Below are 26,004 nucleotides of genomic sequence, written 5' to 3'. Positions count from 1 at the left end.
AATTAGCAGGGAGAAATCTCATGTGAGTAGTTGGTGGGTCCATTAATACTAGTTTTGCCAAATATAAATGTACATGCAATTTAACAGCATGCATGTTTTAATCTTCTCCTTAAGTTATGCATGGAATACTTATATACTTATGCACCTTTTAGCTTAGAAATTGCTTATTTTATAGCTAGACTAAATGGCTTTTCACTGTTCAATGGTTATTTGATTATCAGCTATATAACTATGAATTGTGCTGAAATTTTATTAAAAATATCAAGTAGAACATTAGAAGCATGCTGAATGCTCTAAGCCTGGAGTTGTAAGAACTCTAATATTAGTCTCTAATAGTATCTTGGCAAAGCAAAATTACCAGTTTAAATGGTAGCTCTGAAGCTGTGTGCAAAGAATTTAATATTTGTGTTGATTCCATAGCAGTGCCTACAATGAAACCTTCAAATCAGAAAATACCCTCTAAGTTGAACAATGATGTGTTCAGCCCTGAGAGTGCTTTTGCAAAGAGGAAGAAGCGACACCCAGACATTGAGACACATCACACTGTTGCCATGGTCATTATATACCGATCTCTGGGACACCTCCTGCCTGAAAACTATGATCCTGACAGGAGGAGCTTGAGGTAAACCCCAGAACTGTTTGGGAATTGTTCAGATCCCTTTTTCTGCTCTCTGAGTGTGTGGGGGAGACAGGGCTGAATTTATACTGGCCAAAAGTCATCAGTGCTGCTGTTCTCACTGCAGTACTGCCTCATGTCCTCCCCTGGCACACAGTGGGAGAATAACCATGCCAGCAGTGCCAGCAGTTTTTGGGAACGCATCTGTATGGAAGGCTGTTGGTACACTTGCCTCGCTTTCTGAGCAGAAGCAACCTGAGGTCTTCTATGTGCAGAATGTAGCTTTGCATTTTGATGTGTAGACCACCATGCAAATTTTTCTCCTTGCACAGATTGCCAAATCGCCCCATCATCAACACACCTGTAGTGAGCACAGCCATTCACAGTGATGGGGAGTTTCCTCCCAACCTCGTGGAAAAGCCTGTCATAGTGGAGTATGCCATGCTGGAAACAGAGGAGAGAACAAAGCCTGTCTGTGTCTTCTGGAATCACTCCATCACGTATGTCTCCTGCTTGCTTTAGGGCTGTGACACCGTCTGAGTAGCAGAAAACTCCTGCCCTTATCCTGGGAAGATAATTCTGCAGGAAACCCTGTCTTGGTCTGTCTGTTCAACTGACAGCTGATTTTTGTGGAATAGAGCCATGTAGTCATTTCCCACCAACCTGAGAAAAATGAAAATAATTATCATAACTCCTCAAACAAAGGATTAGCCATGCGGTTTCTAAGAAACACTGTGCTGTCATGTCTTTCTGCAGGGCTCATTTTCACCCAGAAGCAATAAATCCCACAATTTCCTTGTATTTGTCCATGCTATTTGCCCACGGATGTATGTCTGGACAAACATACTCCAACTCCAGTGTCTGAATTCATGGCTTGCCTGAGGTCTTTAAGTGAGAATTTTCAGGAGATGATTCAGCTCTTCCAGGGGCTGAATCTTCTCCTGTTACACTCCAGTGACTATGGACAGAGTAGATAGCAAACAGGCACCTACCCTTGGTGCCTCAGCCAGGGCCAGTGCAAAAAATTACAAAATCAAATCTTCATTTTAGTGGAAATGAGGACTGAGGTTTTTCACATAAAATTGGGAGTAAAGATTATTAATTTCTGAATCACAAATTTTTGACTCAAAAGTCAATACAAAGGCAGTTGCACTGGTAAGAAACTTAACTTTCATTTCACCAACTATTGTGGATTTGCTTTCATTTGTTTTAGTGAAAAAATAGAGGGAGTGGAAATACCTTTTTTGGGACATTAGACCTTTTCAGTTTATGGAAAGCAATAGTAATAGAGAAGCAGAATATAAGAGAGTATTTGACTCTCTAGGAGGCAAGTGTTAGGAAAAAGATGAAATGTTCTGAAAATCGTTCATTTAGGTCTTTTGTATTCAGTAAAGTTCAAGATAAAGACATCTTTTTCTTGAAAATGAGAAAAATTATATGCGCTGGAACTGTATATGCTGATGTTTCATTGGTTTTATGGCATTGTGGAAACAGCACAGTCCTGTTGGAAATCTTTCAAGAGTGGGGATAAAACAAAAGAAAATGTTTTGAGAGGTAACCACATTCTCATATGATGCTTTCACAATATAGTAACTATTCCATATATGTTGCAATTTCCAGCTACAAATCCAGGTACACAGTGAGAGGATGACATGATCTCCCCACGGAAGGGGAATAGCTGTCACTTGTTTCCTAAAACCCCAAAAATTCTAGTAAACCTATGGAAAAATCCATTAAAAGGCAATATCCTGTGCAGCAAACTAACCTAGGGAATGTGTGCCTCCTAGTTAAAGGCTTCAGGAGGTTATATCATTTAAAGGATCAAATATGCAACAGAAATCTCTTATCTTCACAGTAATAAACTCTTCATTTGCCCACATGTGAAGTAGTGTTTTTGCTTGTATGCACTCTGTCAATCTGCTGATTGTGAGGGAATGGCAAGTCCTTTTTCATAAATTTTTAAACACTGTTTGAGCTTGAATAACTCATTAGCTCTAAAGTGATTCATGTGTTAGCTATTTGCTGGCAACTTCAGTGGCATTGTTATCTGTGTTACGTCTTCCTACAGCCACAATTGAAAAGCAGCTCTTATGTGGCTTGTAATAATGAAAGAGCTTTTAGAAAGAGAGTACTTTTTGAGAGGAAGTGATATTAAAATTTAACAAATATTTTATTGCTGAATGAAAAAGAGGTCTTGTCATATTTAATTGAAAAATCTTTCAGTAACTGCAAGACTATTTTTATTACTCATTAACTTCAGAATAGAATAATTAATAGTGATACAGAATAATTTCTGAAGTCACTGGAGTGAACCATAACTGCACAGGGAAGAATTTTAAGGCAGCAGTTCCTCCCTATTGTTAATATAAGAGATCTCCTGGCGTGAAATCTAATATTATTTATTAGAGAAGGTTTTAACCTTTTCTTGTGTACTTTTCAGAGGAACTGTATAATGATATATTATTGCTGAAACATATTCATATGACTCAAAAACATTTGTCCCTCTGTGGTTCTGATATCATTTAGCTCGGTTACAGACATTTTGTTCAGTGCAATCTCTTTCCCATATTGGTTGTGTGGTCACTGACCCAAAAGCACATTTTTAAATCTTTTTTTTTTAACTCAAAACATACTGTTATAAACCCACCAAATCTGGCTAGCTATCTTATCAGAAACTACTTCAGCTGAAGGCCTTTGATGATAGATACTCTTTCAGGCAGGTGACAGCTATAGATGATTCTGTCCTGTACTTGCAGTTCTCTCTGGTTGTGCAGCACAAGCTGCCACAGAAGGCAGTGGAAGGTGAGGGGAGATTGGAGGATGATGCTCAGAAATGCCTTTTTCCCCACAGGATTGGCGGGACAGGTGCCTGGTCCTCCCGAGGGTGTGAGCTGTTTTCCAGAAACCACAGCCACATTGCTTGCCAGTGCAACCATATAACCAGCTTTGCTGTCCTGATGGACATTTCCAAACGAGAGGTGGGTGATGTCAGGTTCATGATTTTTGGAGACTTGGTTTCCAAGAGCTTTGGAACAGAGCTTTGTGTGAGACTCAGAGCATTGCCAGCAGATCAGCCCCAGTGTCATGAGTGTGTTGCCCATGCCTGGCAGCCCCTGCCACTGGGTTTGCTGAAAGGACCTTCATACTTGGTTGGTGCATCCTCTGGGTGCTGCCCATAGACACTCAACATGTTTAGCAGCTAAAGAGGTGGCGTCACCCACTCCTGTTGGTCCCTAAGTAAATCTGTATGTTGGCTCAGTAAAATGAAAACATTGGCATCCTGAGTAGTAGATTTGATTGGAGGAAAAGGAAGGGAAAATCCCCAGAGTTCCTGTCAATCTGTCTTTCTACAGAATGGGGAGGTGCTGCCTCTGAAGATCGTCACTTACACAACCGTATCCATCTCACTGGCGGCTTTGCTGATCACCTTCATTTTGCTGGTCCTGATCCGCACACTGCGCTCCAACTTGCACAGTATCCACAAAAACCTGGTGGCTGCCCTCTTCTTTTCTGAGCTTGTCTTTCTTATTGGAATCAACCAGACTGAGAACCCGGTAAGACTTACTCTGTGTTCATTGCTAGAGTTGTTCTCAAGCTTTAAATCAGGGGGTTTGTATTGCAGCTTTTACCTTCTCCCATCTGTTTCACTTTCTCCTCTTTTTGGCTTCAACACTTACTTGAAAAACATCAGATTTTTAGTATATTCATGTGTGGTTGATAACATTAATAGCAATGGCAGGCAATAGGAGTATATCTTATTTTCAGAGAATATATGACAGCAGCCCTGTTAAAGGTTTATACCAGGAACTGAACCTTAAATACTTATTTCTTCCTTCCTTTCCATCAGTGTGTTTTCTGTCTTGCTTTGCCTGTTCAGTAGGAGGCTCTCCAGCTTCTCCTGCAGCAGGTACCTCCCAAGCCCAAATGGCTCCTGGTGTAGACTCACAGGTTGTCAGTGATGTGGTGCTGGTCAGGTGCTAATATGCACATTGTGCACCCACTGGCCATTCTGGAGAAGCCACCTGCCAGGCATGGGACAGCTTGCTACATCCAAGATTCAGTAGGATACCTGTCAGTTTGCTTTGTGCCTTCCAGACACAGGGGTTGTTGGCTTCAGCCCATCATATCTGTTGACAAAACTTAGTGCAAGGATCTCCAGCATTGTGCATCTCAAGAAATGCAAGTTATGAATAGATTGAGTATGAGATAGATATAAGCCACACGTGAAGTGTGTTCTGTACTGAAGACCTCATTGCTCTCTTAACTATGTGACATTATATGTAGTCTTGCTGCTGTTCTTAGTAGCACCCATCCCAAAAGCCATGGCTGCCATTCAGACAGGTAAGAGACAAGGGCTCCAGCACTGCCAGGCTCCACAGCTGTGTCAAACAAGCTGGACACAGATGAGGGATGACATGCAACAAAATGTATGTCCTTAGTAGATAGGAAAAATATTCAGAATGTTACTTTAGGGATTATCTGAACACTGTGAAGAAAATTTATCTTCTAGAAATCCATTAATGTACATGTTTCAATCTAATTTTTGAGAGGGAAGTACAGTGTTGAGATCAAAACAAAAAAAATAGCAATAAAAAAATCATGCTGATTTCACATTATCCAAGCAGCAGAAATAGGAGAATATGCCTACATTCAATGAATATCATCACCATCATGGTAGTGACACTGTGGTGCCTAAACACACAGCCTCATTTGCTGTATAACTTAATCCTACACTGACACTCTGGCTTCTAATATCCATTTGAGCTATAACATGCATTTTTAAAAGTATCTAACCTTGACTAATTTCAGCTTCCAGTAACTGAGTGCTGACAAGAACTTTTCCTGGTAAATTTGAGAGACCTCTCTTATAAAAACCGTCATGCCAGGAAACCTCTGTTTAATAGTATTTCTTTTGGAAAACTGTATAAAAACTAAGATGCTGAAATTATTCCATTTCTAAGATTCAGGTTAGTCTGTTGGGTTTTTTCCTGGGCTTCTTCTCCCACTTTACCTTTTGAAAAACTGAGTGCCAAACTGGATAAAGCTTTCCAGCTGGTTGCATCACTTCCAATTCTGTATACCAATATTCCCCTTTACCAGGAATCCTGGTCCTTTTTCTGCTGCTGTGTTGAGATCTTCTGCAGTGACCTGCCCTCTGGGATATGGTCTCATGTCATGTGTGAACTTGTGTTGTCTTTGTTTCGTTATATAAATGTTTGCATACTAAAATAACTTTGCTGAAAGGAGCTCACCTTGCCAATTGATACACAGCACTCTGTGTAACTTGACCTTTCCCATGCCTTGCTGAGCACACCACTCATTTTTCACTGCATTTCACTGGCAAGGGGTAGTTTCAGTTCTCCAACATATCTACTGGGGAGGTAGGGGCCAAGTCCACATCCCTACAGAATTTTACCAAAAATTATGCCATAAATGATGGCTCCTCATTTCCATATTAATTTCATAGTATCATGAAGTACCAAGCAGAGGTATATAAAAGCAGTAAAATAGTTCATTACATCAATACCACAAATCCTAATGGTTGTACTTGGTGAGATTGTTCTCTTTTACTCCTTCTCATTTCCATGCTTTGGGTCTCATGGTGTTATCATGTCCTGTAGGGTTACCAGGACTCAGTGAAACACCCCAGACCTTTAAACCATTTACACAAAGATCTTTAATTTATAGAATGTATTTCAAACAGCAGAAAGCTGCTCCTTACAGCGTACCCAGACAATTTGAGAAGGTAGGAGGGCTGTAAGCCATGTCTGCTTGAGACAATTATTCATCTGTCTGTATGGAATGAGAGTTGTCTAACGAGTCATGCACTGATGAACATAAAGAGGTAAAGAATGCTGGAGCACAAATAATGCTGGGCTGCTTGGCACTCAGCCTGGCTTTTATGGGTTTCTGTAAATTAACAGTCACATTTCTGGGTGAGGTTTTAATCTTTCCCTGGACTATTGATAGAAAGTGATTTATTTTCTTTCTTTTTTCTTACCTGAAAAAGGTAATGTTCAGGGCAGCACTCTACTCATAAGCATGTGAGAATAGGAATAAGAAAAAGCACTACTTACAAAGAGGGAAGAATGATGGTTTATTTAGTGAGCCACATTTTCAATAACACGTGATGTTATAATAGTGCTGATGTAGCAAGTGAATCCAGAAAGTTGGCAGCCTTTGTATGATTCTTTTGCTCAGTAAAGAGGTTAAATGTACATTAAACAGGGAAATGTACATATCTGAGCATTACACCATGAAAAATCACTAAAAAGTCATGCCAAAGTCTGAAAGCAGGGTCAGTGCTGCACAGGAACAAAAGGTTACAAAACACAAATGTAAAACATTTTCAAACAAAAACTGAATGGTTGCACAAAGTTCTCTTAATTTAAGCTTATCAACAGATACTTAGCAAAATTTTTGTTTGGCTTCTGAAAGGAGAAGGTTCATCACCAGATTACAATTCAGGTGTCAGGTGCTTGAGGTCACTCTTGTTTCTTGTTTTTACTCATCAAACTGTTAAGTAGGGAGAGAAAATTGGTTAGCAGATATTACAGAAGGGCAAGTATCTGTAGGTCATAGGTTTCAAGGTGGCTATTTGATCACAAAGATGACTTCAGCTACCAGTGTTCCCATTGTAGCTGTTACTTTTAGTCTCACTGTGGACTTGGTCTCTGGTTTCAGCAGGTTCTTAAATTTTTCTGCTCTCAGCCTGACAGAGCTTAGTGATCCACTTTACTTTAAAAAAGCAAAATCTTTCACGGTATGGGCAGCTCTTCTTAAGCTCTGAAAAACTTAATTAAAGGCAGTATATTTGTTCTGCCAAAATCTTTTTATTACATTTGCCATTAGCTACGTGGGGGGAACAAGTGACTCACCAGGTTGTGATTCAGAAGAGCAATTCTAATTTCCCTGCCCTTTCCCTTCTGCAGTTTGTGTGTACTGTGATTGCCATCCTCCTGCATTATTTCTACATGAGCACCTTTGCCTGGATGTTTGTGGAGCAGCTCCACATCTACCGGATGCTGACTGAAGTGAGGAACATCAACTTCGGGCACATGCGGTTCTACTACGTTGTTGGCTGGGGCATTCCTGCCATCATAACAGGTACCCTCAAGCACCCCAAAAAAGCTCAGTTTCCCTGCCATGTTCACTGCCCAGGTTCAGGGAAGTTGCCCCATGCCAGACAGCTATGGGAGTTTTCCTGAAGCAGGGCAGCACCGAGCCACATCTAGCAGAAGTCAGCCTGAATTTGACAGATCTGTGTACCAAATGTTTGTTGCCCTAGCTGAAGTGATGCTGATGGTTATTAGAAACATAATTGCACAGATTAAACCAGGACTTGATAACATTGCTTGGGAATAACAGTATTTTTATTTGAACAACTTTGCCAATAGCTTTCAGAAATTTTCCTTTCCTGGCTAGTACCTCCAGATATGGACACACGGTCTCTGGGGTACCTGCAGTGGCTTCAGAAGCAATGCTGCCTGCCCACAGGACATTACTGCCCTTCACTGGACATTCCCACTGCCTACTGTCAACCAGCAGTAAATACTTCTGAAGGGAATTTCAGTGGCTCTGTTTTATTTGGCATAAAACCAAGTTTGGAATACTAAAGCTGCCTTTTACTTAATTTCAGATACAAAGGCTGTAACTTTCAGCTGAGGAAAAGTAATGAAAATCTGGAGGCAGTAATCTTTTAAACCAGCCCAGAGTGATCCACTGGAACACATCCATCTCCACCCTCACTGTGCCTATTTTTGCCACAGACATTTCCAGTGTTACCCTAAGCACACGGTGCTGTGTTAATTCAGGCAGACAGCTCCTCAGGAACTGTGCTTCATGGAACAGTTGGAGTGGGCATTTTTGGTTCAACTGTTTCAGCATGTATCTGTTGCCATATGGGAAATCACATCATAGGCAGGCAGTTAACTTTTTTCCAATTAGTTTTATTTTTACAGATAATATCATACTGTCAGCAATGGCAGAGGTTTAGATGTCTCTTAGATCAAACAAATAGCTATCACTCATGTACACTTGCAAAAATATTATGGAACACGTTAGATTTAAAAATACATACTTGTTCTTTTTTCTGTGTGTTTTAAGAAGGTGTAATACGAAATCACAGCGTAGGCTGGTATAGGTTAATTCTCCCTTCAGGGATCTGGTAAGTTTTTCCATATCATTTTTTGCCTAATAATTTCTACTTCTATCAGTTTATAGTGGAAAGCATAGCCCAGAAGGCTCTGCCATTTTAGATGTATCCCAGACACTTAAAACAGAAATTGTCCTTTAACTTCTGAAGCATTTCAGACCTGTGTGACTTTCACCAGTACATACAGGACTACTGCAGTATTTTCAGGAACACTGAAGTGCAATCAGATATTTGGCAGCATCATTTCTAGGAGAAAATAAGTATCATTAAATAAAAAAACTAATTCAATTTCAGAACTCACTATCTTTAGAAGAATTTTGTTGGAAGGAGTTTCTGCTTAAGGTTACTTTCTCTCCTGAAATCTAAATTCAGACCTTCTCAACAGATATTTATGCAATTTAAATATCACAAACATACCATTTTTACATTTTTCTACTTAATTATTGCTCTCTGTGATATGGAACTATTTTGCACTTTTGAAATCTTTCAGGTTGTGTCCTGCAATTCAATCCCCAAATCTATTGAATTTGCAGTTCTGTTTAAATGAAAAGTCAGATCGCTATTACTGAGAAAGTCAGGGGATTTTGTGAAATGAAAGATAAAGAAAACTAAGCCTTCAGTTTACCCTTCCAGGCTTATAAATCATCTGAGGAGAAAATTGTTTCTTCATAAATAGCACAATGTAGGATTTCTTGCCTCTAGATAACTTGTTACTATACATATTTTAATTAAGCTTCTTTATAAATTTTAATTTATAAACAGCAAAAAGGTTCCAACTTCATAACGTGAATCCTAAACATTATTAAAATTGATTTATGAGAGAAGGATTGTTTATTTTTCTTAGTTGTGGTATAGTCTAGATATTGGAAGAAATTTTAGTCTTGGGACATGTAGAGGACTTTTTTATTTTAAAGACAAATACCATTTCATCCTCATCCTAACTATCCTAAAAGGGGGAAAACCCCCACAAAACTACAGTAGCAGTGGCTTTTTGTATATTATTTTTTCTACTTTCTATGCTCAAATTGATATTCATTTCAAACTGGGACATAGTGGTCCTAAGGCATCTGTGATGGGACCAAGCTACTTGAATACGGGAACCTTGGCCTTTATAGGGAGATAAAACTCAGTAAAATGTTTACTCCAATGGGGAAGAACCACATTTAATCACAGCAGAGAAATGCAGAGTGCCATGAATAAGAATAGGATAGAAGCTGGGAGAAAGTTTACAGCCATCAAAAGAGTGGGGATCTGGAATAGTCCTCCATTGGGAATGACAGTGGAACATTTTAAATCAACTTTAAACTTGCTCATTTTAAAGTGTAGTTTGATCCATCTTGGAGAGGGATTTTATGACTTCCTTGCCACAGGAGCAAAGGGCTGCATTTGGCACTCAGCAAGACCCCCCCCAGTTCTGCCTGTCTCTGTGGCAGCACACTAACTGCTTGACATATGTGTGCAGTGACTGCTTTGCCATGGAGACTGCAGCCCTTGTGTTAAAACAGGTTCTTACAGAACCCTAAAACCAATGTCCCCCAGAAACTGGCACTTTTCAAATCCTAACCAAAGCAAATAATCAGGAGAGAATTGAGGCTGTACCACAGCTGCCTGAGTCACACATGGCTGCTGAGCCCTCAAGGGCTCAGAAGGGTCAAAACATGTCTCTCCTGCAGCCCTTGGCACACTCCTGTGTGTATGCTGGGGATAAGTGCTGGTCTCCACAGGACTCTTGGCCATAGGACCAGACCCAGTTCCTGCAAATGTTAGCAAGGTATCACTCAGCTTGCACACTCAGTCTGTTAAGGGCAACCAGGCTGCAGCATTTAATTGATGTGCCAAAATATTTCTCAGTATTACATTGCATTGGCTTTATTCTGCCTTTGAGTAAAGTGTTACTTCACGTGTTGTTGACTGCAGTAATATTTGACTCAGGTACCTGAAGACTGCAATTTGCCCCATTTGTTTAATGGAGAACTTCAGGGTAGGATTTTGAGAGTGAAAAAACCATTGCTATCTGCCAATTACTCATAGAGCCAGAGTCCCATTAATGGGAAAATCCAGTCCTGGGAAACAGACTGTATCCATAGAATTACATCTGTATAAAATACTTTATGGTCCCTTAATCACTTATGGCTAATTCTTTCTGGATGGCAACTGCTGAAGGGGGCGGTGGAAGGGCCAATGGGAGCAGGATGGGAGACTAGTCCTATCTCATTCCACATTTCAGTGAAAACAGATCCAATATCCACTGCTTTGCCAAATAGCCAGTTTAGTTTTCATAGACCATAGGCCTGTACCAGATGTGAATATTGGCTGTGGGCCAGTTCTAAGCAGCAAGAGTGAAATGCAGCTACCATTCCCTTTCTCAGTGTCCTTTCATCAAAGCATGCAGGCTTCAATTCAGAAAAACATTACTTTTGTCATTTTTTCTGAATTGAAATTCAGAAATGCACGAGCCCTCCTTGCAGAGAGCAGCAGCACTGTCAGCCTTGGCCCCTCTGGAGGCAGGACAGACGCTCATGGCCATGGGTGCCCCCGTGCCCAGACAGCATGCTGCAGCCACCTGCCATATGCCACTGGCCACAGGGATCACTCTCTGTGCCTTGGAGAAGGGAGATCTCTGCAGACAGGGTACACCTGTCTCAAAGGGGGAAAAGGATCTTTGCCCAGAAATTACAGGGCTCATTAAAAGAGCTTTAAACCAGGTTTGAAGGGGGAAAGAGATAAAACCAAGCTCACTAGAGGCAACTGAAGACAGAATGCCATTGTTTGTGGGATAGCATGCTAGTGACTCCTGTCTGCCATCTCAGTGGAGGCTGAGCTTGGAGATCCATGTGGCAGCAAAGACACAGGTGTGTCTGTGTTAGAAACCATTGGGACAGTTGCCTTTGTTAGGGAGTGTTTTGACTGCCTAGAGCTTGATGTTGGTGATAATACAGTTGAGTGTTTGTGGGTAAGAATCATCAGGAAGGATGAGGCAGATACCACAGTGAGAGTCTATTATAGACCATCCAACCAGGATGAGGAGGCAGAGGTCTGTTAGAGGCCTAACTCACAAGCCTTTTGGGAGGCAGTCATGAAGGGCAAAGGAGTCCAAATATTTTACAAGCAGCTGAGAGAAGTCTCACCATCACTACTCCTTGTTCTTGTGGGAGACTTCAACTTAACAGGTGTCTGCTGGGAGTACAACGCAGCAGAAGAGAGTCCTGGAAGGTCCTGGAGTGTGTGGAAGGGAACTTCCTGATGCAGCTGATGAGTGAGCCAACAAATGGAGATATCCCACTGGACCTGTTCATTGTGAACAGAGAGGGACTGGTGGGTGATGTGATGGCTGGAAACTGTCTTGGACACAATGATAGTTTTCAGTTCTCTTAGAAGTAAAGTGGGGATTCAGCAGAACTTCCACCTTGGACTTCCACAGGGCTGACTTTGGTCTGTTCAGAGGCCTAACTCAAAAGTCTCTTGGGAGGCAGTCATGAAGGGCAAAGGAGTCCAGGAAGGTGGAAGATCCTCAATAGGAAGCCCTAAAGGCACGGGAGGAGCCACGCTGACAAACCAATGGGGAAGGCCAGCCTAGAGCCAAGGGAAAAATGGAGGAAAAAGGAGGCAGCTCAGGAGGACTAAAAGGATGTTGTGATCATCCTCCTATACCAGCACTGGTGAAGCCACACTGTGAACCAGTTCAGTTCTGGGGCCCTTACCACAAGGAAGACATTGAGGCGCTGGAGCAAGTCCAAGAGGAGCTGGTGAAGGGTCTGGAACACAAGTCTGATAAGGAGCAGCTGAGGGAGCTGGGGGTGTTTAGCCTGGAGAAAAGAAGTCTCAGGGACACCTTATGTGAAAGGTCTTTTCCAACCTAAACAATTCTATGACGTTTGATTTTGCAGGTCAAAGGCAAATCCCAGTCTATAACCACATGAGCAAGGTGTAGGTCACCAAGTCAGACAGCACTGTAAATCAGCAGGTGAATGTTGGGCTCAGAGACCCCCTTGGAATTGGCCAGGTTTTGAAAAATAAAGTAATAGAAGGTGTGGTTTTAACTCCTTGGGATTTTAATGCCTTGGGGCATTAACTTCATTTCAGGCAGTGCAGAAAGCAGGGTGAGGTACCTGGGATGGCACTTCAAAATGAATCCCACCAGAGCTCAAGCACTTAACTCCCATAAGTTCCCATGTTCCTTTGTCTCTGATGTTATTTTAGTGACAGCAAGTTAAGAATGCACTTTTATTTTTCATAGCATAGACATCTCCTCAGTTATGATTCATGTCATTCTGCTGCACAGGCTTATTGAAATTCCTCAACATGTCACTCACCCTCAAGGCTCACACTGTGTGAGAATGACTATAAAACTATGCTGAAACAGAATTAATTTGGGACTTGTATTTTTTGTCATTTTTATGTAGCTGAACTTTGTTCCAGTTGGGAAAACTCAGAGTATTGTTTGATATGAAATAACCAGGATGAAGATTTTTATTTACAGAAGTTTTGTTTCAATTTTTGCTTTCACAGAATTTCCTGTTGAATAAATTGCCATGATAATTTTGTTTATTTGAAATGACATTTGGCTATAGACAGTGCCTTTCTGATTCAGGTTTTCTCCACTTTGTGACACAGGGCTTGCTGTTGGTCTGGATCCACAAGGCTATGGGAATCCTGATTTCTGCTGGCTGTCTGTTCATGACACCCTGATCTGGAGTTTCGCTGGGCCCATCGTAATGGTTGTTGTTGTAAGTAGGGGGAGTTGGCATCCAGAACTGTCTCTTCCTTGCTGCTACCTTTTCTCCTACGTTTTGTCAAACAGTAGGCATGCAAAGCAACCATGTTCTTTACATTTTAAGCAAATGTACTTGAGCTTGCATCTATTTCTTAAACAGATAAGACATGAGCTAAGCTCCTGGAAATCAGAGGGGGCTGCTTGCCCATATAAAGATTGCTTGATGAGCAATGGCTGTATGGCCAGAAACCTATTTCTTATTTGCTTTGTTCCATTTTTGAAGGGTTGGTCTGTGAGATTAGTAAATAAACCAACAAAATGAGGCATAACAAGTCACTTCATCCAGAAGTCCTAAAGGCATATTAAATATTTCCACTTTCAGGAATTTAAAAGAACGGGCTGCTGTTTAACTTTTCCTTACAGCTTCTCCATCAAAGTAACACCAGAAGATAAATAGTCATGCTGTGATTCTTATCTTGAATGCCAAACGCAAGTTCTGGTCTCCTTGCCTCAAAAAGCAGACCTGGAAGCAGTGTAGGTTATGGTCACAAACCATCAGAGACATGGGACAGCCCCCATCAGAGGACCAAGTGGAGTCTTAAGCCTAGAGAAATGAAAGCTGCAGAGCAGGGAGGAAGGAGGAGCCTGTAATGGTGTGTTGGTCTGGAGAAAATGGACCCAGCCATTCAAATCTTTCCCAACACAAGCAGTACCATGAGGTGGCAGATCTAGCAGAAACAGGACAAGCTGCATCATTTCTCCATAGCATTTTAAGTTAGAAATTCCTAGAAACAGGACAATGGCAGTGATAAAACTCTACATGGTTTTGGAAAGTGAGTGATGAGACAAATTCTCAGCATTAATATTCACTACAAGTGATAAAGTACAAATGCACCACCAACCTAGAACCTACCAGCTGACATGAAAATCAGTGGAAACTGGAAGTTTATTCAGAGTAATTATCACTGTATGCTCTGCTAGAAAATATTCCTAAATTCTAGTTTGACCAACTGAAACAAGGTGCTGGGCTGAGGTGGAGAGGTGGGCTTGATTTGGACAAGGACAGCCATTCTTTCCCTCAAGCATCTTTGCACAGGGTTGTGTTACTGGGTTTCAAGTGCCAGGATGTCCTTGACTATGTTGCCTTGAAACAAGGTGAATCTTGGAATTTAGAGACCTGTAAGTTGAACAAGAAATATTCTTGGTGCCACAAACCATTTTAGGATAAAAACTATATTGTTATTGAAAATAAAGCTGTAACAAATGTACGGAAAGAATCCATGTTGTTATTTCAATTTGTCTTTCAGATAAACACTGTCATTTTTATACTCGCAATGAAAGCATCATGCAGACGAAGGCAACGTTCATTTGAAAAAACAGGAGTCGTGTAAGTTTCAGTTCAAAAACCTGTAGACATTCTGACCAGAAATAATAAAAACCAGAATTGCCTAAAATCAAGTTTTGGAGCAGGAAATAATTTTTTTTTTTTTTGAAGGAGAATGTTGGTAGAGGCATTTGTAGCTGCTTCACCTCACCCTCTCCTGGGGTTCCCTTGGACATCCTGTAAAACTTCCCCATGGTGCTCTGCACCACCAAGTGTAGGCAGGAGAAGGGAGAAAGGAAAGATCTATCCTCCAGGTGGTGTCATTGTCTCTTCTACACTGTCACTTCACCTCTGCCCATGGCATGCCCAGGTAAACATCATTCTGGGTCTCCCTGTGCTTGGCCATGGCTCAGAAGGGTCTCCCCTCTCAAGTGTCTGGTTGCCAGCTGTGTCATAGCAAAGATCCACTGACATTCCCGTGCTGAGGGCCAGCCTTCCTGCATCCCATGCTCAGTGGGAAGAGCAGCATTGCAAGTTGCAGCCTGCCACCTTCCTGAGCTGTTGTGACAGCCTGTTCTCATTAACATCTGTTTTGCCCAAAGCTCAGAATTTACCTGTGAACTCAAATGTGATTAGCTAGTGGCAGTACAGCCCCTTTGATTCTGGTTTATTTTTTCCAACAAGGTAGCTGTATGAGATTTCAAATGGCTGCTTTTCATTTTTGTTTTTCAGCTCCAGCTGTAGGGTACTATGTATACACTTGGCAGGGCTTTTCCACCCCTGGAGCTGGACTTTGTGGTTCTCTGAACCCTAACACTAAGCTTAATGAAAACTAAAATCTGAGTGTGAGCTCCCTGGCAACATGAATGGCCCAGTTAATAGCAGTGTGGAAGGAGCAATGTTGGTGCAGTGCCATGCTCCCCTTGGCATGCCCTTTCCAGCCCCAGTTTCCATGCAGCTGTTGGCTTTGTGCATTCTGAATCCTGACCCCAGTAGTGTCTGGGTGTTGAGGATGAGGTCTAAATCTCCCTAAACCAGGGAATATAACTGCTACCTAATGGCAGCAGTTTTGCTCGTAATATAAAACTTTTGCCACTAGATTTGTTTCTGTCTTTTGAAAAGTGTCTGTGGAAATCGTATTTTTAAGCAAAGAAAATTTCCCTGAGTGCCCTCAATCCAAAACCTTGGGTAGTATCTTTGGGAAGGAATGTGAGAGTGAAGGTGACAAACTGAAATGAGATGGACATAGCCATTTACTGCCCAGATGTGTTCCTCAGAGTCATCAAGGCTGAAGAGCATGGGCTTGTAAAACAGTCAGATTTGTTTGAAGAAAGACTTGGAAATGAACTTGGAAAGAAATCACTTTCTTAACATGAACACGCTAAGCTGTGGAGTGTTGCTGTGAGAGAGTTGGAAAGTTGTGGAAACTGGGATTTGGTGAACACTGCCCTAATTTTCCCAAAGTGCTTTTCCAGTTGCCAAGTTGTTGGGCACATAGCACCATCCATGGGGAGAAGTTGGGCTGTTCTCTTGTATCCCACCACATTGCAAATGCCCATCTGTGTTTGTTTTACAGCCCTGTGCTGAGGACAGCGTTCCTGCTCCTGCTGCTCATCAGTGCCACGTGGCTGCTGGGGCTCATGGCAGTCAACAGTGATGTCATGACCTTCCACTATCTCTTTGCCATTTTCAGCTGCCTGCAGGTAAGTTGGGTAGCATCTTGTCTGTGGTAGACTCTGATGAGCACACTTCTGCACCCAGACCTCCAAAAACCTGCTCAGCATGAGCTAACTTAAGAAAACAGAGATCTCAAGGTAATTTTTGCTTTCTCTTCTGAAGGAGAGGGTTCTTTTCACCAAAACTATAATTTAGAGTAATTACGTCTCTCACTGTTAGTCATTCTCAAGGTAAGTGCACTACCATAGTAACCTGTGACAGTAGGCAGGTATACCTCTGTCATTCTAGAGACAAATTATTTGTTACTGTGTTCTGTGTGCTCATTCTTAAGTCATCCTGTTGCTATTGCAAATAAGAAACTGCTACATTTCACCCAGAGTCAGTGGCTCCAAGTTTAAGGCTTCCACAAATTAAGTTACTGTTTAAAGAAATGAGACAAATAAGGATTTTCAAATGCATTGTGAGCTGTATTATGGTTTTCCTGGGTTGCCTGTTCCAATTTACACAATTGTTGATTAAAGACGCAGAAAATAGGAGACCTGGCATGGAAGTAGTGACAGAGCTTCATGTGGTCACATTTTGAATGTGACCTAGGATGGCAGTAACTGCCCTAGCAGGTGCCTGCAGTACTAAAACAGCTACTGCAGGACACTCAGCTGCAGCACAACAGCCACAGCTTGCAGCCACAGAGAAAGCAAAGTCGGATGGGTCCCCTTTGGAGACAGCTCTCAGTGCCCTGGAAGCACAGCAGATAGTTCAGCCTGGAGCAAGGTTATTTTACCACTGCAACTAGTGTGCTCTGTAATAAATGCACCTACTCAGGCTATAAAACCAGGCTTCCACAAATATAAAATAAAACTAAATTAAACATAAACCTGATGAAAGGGACAAAGGTCAGCAGCTGGAATTCTCCAAACTTGCCCAGAGAGGCACAGTGGTATGTGGCATTTCACATCACTGCCTTCTTTGAACTTACGTTTTTAAAGAGACATGTATGTGAATTTTATTAATGAATAATCCCAAAGTGCTAGTGCCAGCTAAGATCACATTTGATTGAATGTTAAGAAAGTGAGCTTGAAGTTTAAAGTTACTCTAAGTCAATTGCTTTGGCTGAAATCATGAAATTCAGGCTTTGTATGATGTTGGTACAGCTGCAACTTCATGAGTATTGACTTTTCTACACTGTGTGTCCAACCAAAGTTGATAACAATTTGACAGCTGCATTAATTCCCTCAGAAGTACATCTGAAGGCACACGTGTGTGTGCCCTGCCCCCAGCAAAAGCTGTTAATGTGTGTTCCTGGCAGCCAATAACTGCCCAGCCCTGGGGACTTTGCTGATTTTCCCATCAGAGGTATTGCTTAACCAAGGAACTTAGGCAACAGGAGTTGGGACCTCTCTGCTCCCAGTACCTCTTCACATCTCACAAGGCTTTCTAAAATTCTATTAGATGCAGTCTTAAGGGCTCCTTTCACAGAAGTTGCCTAGTTCCAGAGGCTTTCACTAAAGGCTGTGATATTTTTCATGTGCTGCTGTTGATTTTTTCTCAACATCTGTGTAAAAGCTCCAAAATCCCAAATTCTAAAATCTCTGCAATTTTCTAGTGGGACATTGAGGCTCCCTTTGGATTTCTTCCCAAATCAAACTCTGCTCTGTAAATTCTGGAGAAATGCATATTTCTGTATATTTTCCCAGGCCTTTAATGCACATTTGAACTTGGAATCAAATTATGAAGAAGTGCTAGGAGATCAGTCAATACTGTTTCAGTCAAGAAAGAAAATAGTTACTGCTTTTGAAATACACCATGATGGACTACAAACTAGAATTCAGGGGTTGTTTCAAAATGGGTTTCAAATATACTACTATATTTGCAATATGGTAGTAGTGAAGCATTTACATTTTTCTCTTTCTAAAATTATCCAGGGGCTGTTCATTTTCTTCTTCCACTGCGTATTTAACAAAGAAGTGAGAAAGCACTTGAAGAACACTTTAACTGGAAAGAAACCTCTTCCAGATGATTCCACTGCAACAAGAGCTACATTGTTAACAGTAAGGGAAAAAGTATTGGGAGAACAAAAACATCCTCTTGCTGGCAGAAGTTACCTAAAATAAACTTAGAGGTGGCTTATCTGTAATTAAGTGAACTGAATGATTGCTTTCAGTGACTTGTACAAAGATTACTGATGGCTTCTCTCAAAAGTTTTTGTTATTATTTTAATTGAAACCTTCAAGAGAAAATAATTCTTTCCCTTGGCATCAAAACCCATTTGGTTCTTTGAAACTTAATACATTTGTGGGTAACATGAGCTTCTGGAAGGATCATTCACTGTGGCTTTATGTCTTTTTTTTCCCCTTTCAGCGATCTCTGAACTGTAACAACACGTATATAGAAGAGCCAAACATGTATCGCACAACGATGGGGGAATCCACTGTCTCCCTAGAGAGCACCGTCAGGTCAGCCAAGAGCCACAATAGCTACCTTGCTTATATTCTCAGGTAATCTGGTGGCAGGTGCATGGCTTTCAGGTGCTTGCCTTTCCTTTTTTATTGCTGTTGTGGAAACCAGAGCTCTGGTTCAAATGCTACTTGATTTATGTCTTAACAGTTCTGTTTCATGTGACTGTCGTTCTCCTTGGTGCATTTTCTGTTGCATGTGTCTTTGGGGCAGGGTTCCAGCAGTGCAGTGATTAACCTAAGAGTGATGTTACCTATATGGGCCCTGCTGCTTGCCTGTTATAATTCAGATGTGTCTCAAGGAGCACAGTTTAGCTCATTAGCTTTGGGCTTTTTCAGAGTGTGATTCACATGGCACAAGGCAGATAGCCACATCAGGATAACCTCTGTCTCACCCTAAAGTGACTGTGCATGTCTGCCTTGTTGTTAAAAACAACAAAGTGACCAAGAAGGTTGCCCTCTGTTTTTCTTCTCAAAGGGATGAGGCTGCTCATAAAATCAGCGGATCCTCAAGTCAAGCAAGGGCTGGTCAGACTGAAGCAGATTCCTCCATTTTTCATAGGAATCCATCCAAATCCAATGGTAAGAATAATTTCTAAATGCTTTGACCCATTTGTGCACCTTCTTCTCATCACTTTCTTTGAAGTCTTCTGTAACAGGAAGAATAGTTGGAATAATTAGATGGTCTCATTCTCATTATGCTAGTGGCAAAACAAGCTGTGCAGTGGCTCCCTCACAAGGAAATCCTGGAATGAAAGAATCATATATCTGCTGCTTGTGATGGTTTAATTTTTATCTGATGCTGCACCAGCTATTGACAGTTTATGGAGTCTCCTTTCTTTCTCACAAATTATTCACTGTTGCACTTGATTTTTAGTTACAGAAATTTTAATGTTTGAGACCTTGAGGCAATATTTTCCTTTGCTCTGTGGTTTGTACAAAAAATGAGAAGTACCTTTTGTCTGATTTCCTTTCATTTTGGTCTTGACATTCAATATTTTTTTTTCCTTGTAGCAGTTTTTAAGTTCATTTCAGATTCTTGGTATTTCTAGATATCTTGTTTTGCCTGTGTGTTGTGTTCAATGAGATCCAATAGAGTTGCTGTACTGCTTGTTAAGTAAGGAAAAATATGTTCCCACTCTGTTCTGCACGTCCTGTATGAGTAAAAGGTCCTGCCCACTAGCTGAGCTGAGTGGTTGTGCTTCCCAGTGGTTGTGCTGCAGTCCTTCTGAGTTTATCCTATATACCCTTACAGGTGTAAGAGCTCATTCCTGTCATGGCCTGGACCAATGCCTGCCTTTCCTTTCTCCTTGCATTTGTCAGGTAGATTTGTTGAACTCCCATTTACAGTGTCACCCCTGTGTTTCCCATGCACGTTTGCAGAGCACGACTCAGACTCTGACAGCGAGCTGTCCCTCGATGAGCACAGCAGTTCTTACGCCTCCTCCCACTCATCCGACAGCGAGGAGGACGGGCTCGAGGCAGAGAAGAAGTGGAACACATCTACTTCCAAAAACAATGAACATGGCCCACTCCACAGCACACCCAAAGGTACCCCCAGTGTGAGGGGAGGGCAGTGGTGCTCTAAAATAGCTTTAGATTAGATGGGATAAATTTGTCAAACTACCATGTGACTGAGGCAGCATCTCTGCCTCTGTGCCTTGCTTCTGTAGAGATCCTTGTTGTTTCCAGCTTAGAGACCTTTCCTCTTCCAAAGGCTTGTTCACAGGGGTGACTGAGTACAGAATCACACAGAATTGCACAGAATGCTGAATGCCTTAAGGCAGGCAGCTTTGCAGGCAGGTCCCCAAAGCACTTGAACATGGCATTACCAAACCAGCAAAATCTCATATGAAAAAGCAGATAAAGAAGCCACTTGTTTTAAGGGCAGGGGGAAGAAATGCCTGCCTCTCCTCATGCAATAAAGGCATTGGTGTTGGGGAGGTCCTGGACCTAAAGAGGTGGCAATCACTGACCATTAATATAATTTCTGTGTGTCAGGGTGCAGGCATTTCTAAACATAGTTGATCCTCTCCTAATGAAAGGCAGCTTTAAATGACAAACATCCAGGCTGTGTACGTGGAACTTCACAGATACAGCACAGGGTGCCTGGGGTGCCCTCAGCCTTCAGAAACTAACCTCCCCAAGGAGGGATCTCTGATCCTGGAGAGCTGAGAGGGAGGATTTGCCTCACACTTCTCCATAACAGAGCTGGCAACCTCAGTCTGACAAAGGTTTGGATACCCTGCCATCCTACCAGGTGATTTTTGGGGATTTAATGCACCCCGAGGGGAGTGCAGTCCAGCAAGGACTGACTGAAGGATTGCTCTGGTTTGAGACACAGCCCCTCTCCAGCCACAGAGGCCAGGCAGTGGTTGAGAGAAGATATCAAAAGTGTTTTTTGAGCTAGTGTTTTTTTGCATTGCAGTTGATACCCTTCCCAATCATGTGAAACCCTATTGGCCCACAGAGTGCGTAACAGCCAGCGATGGCGAGGACCCCGGTAGGAAACAAAAACTCAAAGTAGAGACCAAGGTCAACGTAGAGCTTCACAGGGAAAACCAGGTGAACCACAGCAATGAAGCACCCCAGGACAAGGAGAACGAAGGGCAGCAGAAGGAGAACAGACCTCTGGCCCACCAGAATAACCAGCAGCCGGAACAGAGGAAAGGTAGCACAGCCAACCCAGCCTCACTGCTGGATTGGGAGACTGGGGGGTTAATTAGCATTAATTAGTTTAAAATGTAGCTCTGCCAGGGAAAAATACTTCCCAAATGGCTCCAACCTGTGTAGCCAGATACACCATGGGAAGCTAGTAGGTGCTGTAGTCTAATCTGTTGGTTATGAAATGAAGTGCCAAACTAGAAGTCTTAGTAAGAAATAGAGACTGTAACATCAAGCTTAGCTTGATAAATTAACTTACTGATACACTTAAAACATTTTATTATTTCCTCTTTTCCTTCACAGGCATCTTAAAAAATAAAGTTACCTACCCTCCCCCACTGGTGGATAAGAATATGAAGAACCGCTTGCGGGAGAAGCTGTCGGATTACAATCAGAGCACAGTCTCATCCAGGACTACTTCCCTAGGGACAAACGAGGGGCTCCGCTCTCCTTCGGACTCAGGGGTAACGGTGAAAAACGTTCGGAGGGAGCAGTCTCGAGACCAGCTCAACGGCATGGCCATGAGCCTCCACGTGGCAACAGGACATGCTGACACCTCAGACTCAGAGTAAGTGCCACATTGGGATGCCCTGGCTGACCTCCTATGGTCTCAGCCTTCACCTTCCAACCCCAGACTCACACATGAACAAAACTTTCCTCTGGTGACTGACCAGGGTCCTTCACCAGTGACTGTCTTGATGGTTTACCCATACCATGTCCCCAGGCCATGGGGTTTCATCCTGAGAAGGCCAAAACAGGTATCATGGGCAAGACACCTGTGACTGGGTCACCCTGGCATGCTCTGAACTGGCAGGCTGATGTGGTACTGGCACCTTTGGACAGGAGCAGCCTTGCTCTGCCCTGCGACCCTGCCAGGATTGAGTGGGGAAAGGCACAAGGCTGTGGGGGGCATGGTGTGAGCATCCATCTGGGCAGAGGGAAATGATGACTGAGGCAGGAGACCCCAAGGCTGGAGAGAAAACCAAGCTACTGATCCTAAATTACCAGGCATGTGATTCCCACCAGCTGCATGGCAATCAGTGTGTGAATTTACCACTGTAAACTAAACAAATATAAACAAAATGCTGAGGAAGCTCTCAGCCAAAGGGAATGTTTACAAACCTCATTACTCATCATAATTCTTGCATTTCAAATTATGGCAACAGTCGTATGTAAGGTCTCTGCAGGCATTTTATGCATATAGGCTCATTTTCTATTGACATGAATAACAGTCTTATTCTTTCACCAAACCAAGAGAAAATTTCTCACCCAGCTTTAACTCTGGCACTGTCCCACCAGGCTTTAAATACCCCTGTTGTCTGGTGCACAGACCATTCCCACCTCACTATAAAAGCACATGTTTTGATTGCTGGAAGTTGGCTGATGAAATAGATCCTAGTTAGCCAGGAAACATGGATGTTTTGAATAAGCCATAACTGAATAAGCTGCTACCAGGTAACACAGTCATTACTGGAGAATAACTCACCAGCTTGTACTAAGCAACTGTGTTATCTCCAGAGCTTTGGCATAATGGAAAGCTCTGCTGTTGGCAGCAGATTGCATGAATCTATCTGATACACCAGGATTCTAGCAGCTTGTAAGATCTGTGTGTGAACCTTGTATGCTCAGCAAAGCATTAGACAAATACAAGTCCTATGTGGAAGTTCACTAAAGCATTTCTGTTGTGTACTGCCTGAAGTTGTTTCTCCCAGCTGGTCTTCCCCTCTAGGACAGCATCCCCCTTGCAAGCATGGTAATTTCACAGAGCATGAGCCCTTACTAAGAAGGATTAGGTGGGTTTGGGTGGAGTGGTTTGCCTGTGCCTGTTTAACCCTGAGCCTGCACGATCCCTTCTCTCACTAACAGCGGCAGTAATGAAACTTCAATTTGAACCATCAGGAAATTGTGATCGCCTCTGCATGGTTCCGCCCCTCGCCGCGCTGCCGCCTCGGACTCCACCAGAGTGGCCACACGGTGAGGAGGATGAGGTGGGCATCCACTCCCACATGGCTTCACCTTCTGGCAGAATCCTGACTGCTCCTGGCACAGACACAGTGCCCGGCTGCCCTGGCAATAAGGGCTCTGTGTGGTACGCTCCTCCCACAGGAACCCACGCTGAACACATGATGGACAGATACCTGTGCACGGTGCAGGCAGTGCTGCAGGGCTTGCTTGTTACAGGGGAGAACCAAGGAAGAACACATTGCTTCCTAGTGGACCTACAATAAGCCTGAAGACAAGCACTAGGAGGTGTCTCTTGTGGAGTTTTGATGGCTACAGCATGAACCCTTGAGGTTGCTGAGCTCTAGGGAGGAAAATTGCAACAAGTGTCCTTTGGTTTCTATGCCAGCATCTCTGTCCACCCCTCTATGGACACGTCGTCTTAAGAAAAAAGAAATCCTTTATATATATATATATAAAAAGTGTAGATACTTTTATATATTTTGTATGGTGTTGCTAAAGAAAAAGTTCCTTTGTATATTTTACATTTATACTGATCTTCTTAATTTGATAATAGGAAATCAATTAAAAAGATGTTTTGATATTTTTATATGAACATTGCACAATTTTACTTGAATTTGGCATTTGATAAGTAACTGAGGTTTGCATGGAAGCCACCTTCAGACACAATGCAGTTTTCAAAGTAATACAGTAAAGATTACATCAAAGCCTATGACTATAATTTATAAGTTTGGTTAACAGATTTTGGAACACTTTGAGGGCACAGTATGTTTTACTCATAACCTCTTCTAAAAACTACAAAAATTTCTTTTTTCATTTTTGGTATTTTAATCTCTTCTCACAAGTGCATTGAAGTGTTCAGAAACAACTTCAGGACTACACATGTCTTTGTGTAAAGTTTCAACACAGTCCTTGTCTGGAAGAAGTCAAATCAGTATTTCCCTTACTAAGAACAAGAAAATAATTGGTGTGATTGTATGGCTCTGCAACAAACCAGCACTCTGCATGTCCCAAGGAGAGGGCCCTCCTCCCATGGGTCAAGTTCTGCCTCAGGTGCAATATTTTTTTTCCTCTTTCTTGCTCACTGGATTCAGCACATGGCTAATCAAAGCAGAAATACAAGACTTAAAAGATGTCCAGATTTGTCTGCCCAGCTCTTTGACAAAGCCCCGGCCTTCTTGATATTTCAGAAAGCTCATGGAAGGCTTAAGGTTTCATGTTGCCCACAAAATGTGCTGGTTTCACAAGTCAAGCATGACCTGTGTACTGTCTTCACCTTCCTGCAATGTTTACAGAAAGAGGAAAAGTAAGATGTGAAAAAGTTTTCATCCAGCAGTGCGAGGCAGAGCTCAGCCAGTGGCTCCCAAGGTGGGAATACATGACTCCAAGATGACAATGGTGTGCCTGTGCCTGCTCTCTGCCAACAAGGCTCTCAGAAGCTCCTTGCTCACCACAGCAGCCCTGGCTGTTGTTTGTGCAAATGTGTGTGAAAGAGAAGAAACAGAAAACGGGGCTAAATAAAATGCAGGAGTTGAGGAAAAGATGAGAAACTGTATAGTGTAATCTGGGTTTCATTATATTCCTATGCATTTTCAAAGTATCAAGGAGGCCTTTGGAAGGGGAGAGGGAGAGAAGATGCTGTTCCTTTAAAAATTATGCAACATCCTGTGTGACATTTTCTGACAGAAAAAAAATTTGAATGTTTTAAGGGTCTGGCACTTGGCTGTGTGCTCAGGCATTGTGTATAACCATGCTAGTTGTTCTTACATCTGTGTATGTATATTTTGTCCCAGTAGGTGTAGGTAGTTTTTATTTTGATCAGAATTGTCGCAGTAAATGAGGGTCAGTTGTATTAATGACAAAAAAATTAAAACCTATTTTTATGACTTTTTTAAAAGCTTTATGGCAGATTAGACACTGGAAGTTTGTTTCGTTTTGTTTTTTTTTTTAACAAATGTATATTTATTAATGTGCAGAACACTGGAATTGCAGCACAGATGAAAGGAGAATTTACAATAAATTAAGAAGTTTTTTTTGAACTTGTATTCTTCCTCTGGTGGTTTATTTCTAAGTGCAGTGCAGATAATGAGAGTCCAAATGTCATTTCCTGGGGATTAGCAGGAGCAGTAACATCCAGGTACCCATCTGAGCAGGGGCTGTACAGCAGCAAGCAGCCAATGCACAGCCCCTGCAGCCCAGGGCCCCGTGCTGGCACAGGATGCCACAGTGTGCATCCCATTCCAGCCCTGCAGAATCCTTCAGGCCTGGGAAATGGCCCATGGAAGAGAAATGCCCTCTGCCAACCCAGAGCAAAGCAGATCACCAGGAAAGCCTCAGATTTAGAAAAGGATGTGTGAGCAGCTTGAGGGGAGTGGCAGCCAGCCCAGCCCACAACAGCCTGCAGTGAGTGACAAGGGCCTTTGGGACAGTCTGGGCTCC

The 26,004-nt window shown here is 42.3% G+C and overlaps 1 protein-coding gene across 1 annotated transcript in view; it reads left to right on the top strand.

The window, feature by feature from the left end:
- The window catches only part of CELSR1 (cadherin EGF LAG seven-pass G-type receptor 1), a 165,163-nt gene extending 139,559 nt beyond the window's left edge, over positions 1-25,604 (top strand). Inside the window, exons 21-35 of the mRNA XM_059472953.1 lie at positions 421-622; positions 949-1,116; positions 3,468-3,594; positions 3,970-4,170; positions 7,549-7,723; positions 13,386-13,498; positions 14,793-14,872; positions 16,386-16,512; positions 18,409-18,534; positions 18,845-18,981; positions 19,418-19,521; positions 20,323-20,490; positions 21,368-21,610; positions 21,907-22,171; positions 23,470-25,604. Coding sequence (XP_059328936.1) covers positions 421-622; positions 949-1,116; positions 3,468-3,594; positions 3,970-4,170; positions 7,549-7,723; positions 13,386-13,498; positions 14,793-14,872; positions 16,386-16,512; positions 18,409-18,534; positions 18,845-18,981; positions 19,418-19,521; positions 20,323-20,490; positions 21,368-21,610; positions 21,907-22,171; positions 23,470-23,494 — 2,261 coding nt within the window. The 3' untranslated portion in view covers positions 23,495-25,604. The remainder of the gene's footprint in view (positions 1-420; positions 623-948; positions 1,117-3,467; positions 3,595-3,969; positions 4,171-7,548; positions 7,724-13,385; positions 13,499-14,792; positions 14,873-16,385; positions 16,513-18,408; positions 18,535-18,844; positions 18,982-19,417; positions 19,522-20,322; positions 20,491-21,367; positions 21,611-21,906; positions 22,172-23,469) is intronic.
- Positions 25,605-26,004: the final 400 nt, after the last annotated feature.

This window comes from Ammospiza nelsoni, chromosome 5 (assembly GCF_027579445.1).
Source record: "Ammospiza nelsoni isolate bAmmNel1 chromosome 5, bAmmNel1.pri, whole genome shotgun sequence".
NCBI classification, from domain to species: Eukaryota; Metazoa; Chordata; class Aves; order Passeriformes; family Passerellidae; genus Ammospiza; species Ammospiza nelsoni.
The sequence above is the reverse complement of the archived record's forward strand: the minus strand, read 5'-3'. Positions and strand labels throughout refer to the sequence as shown.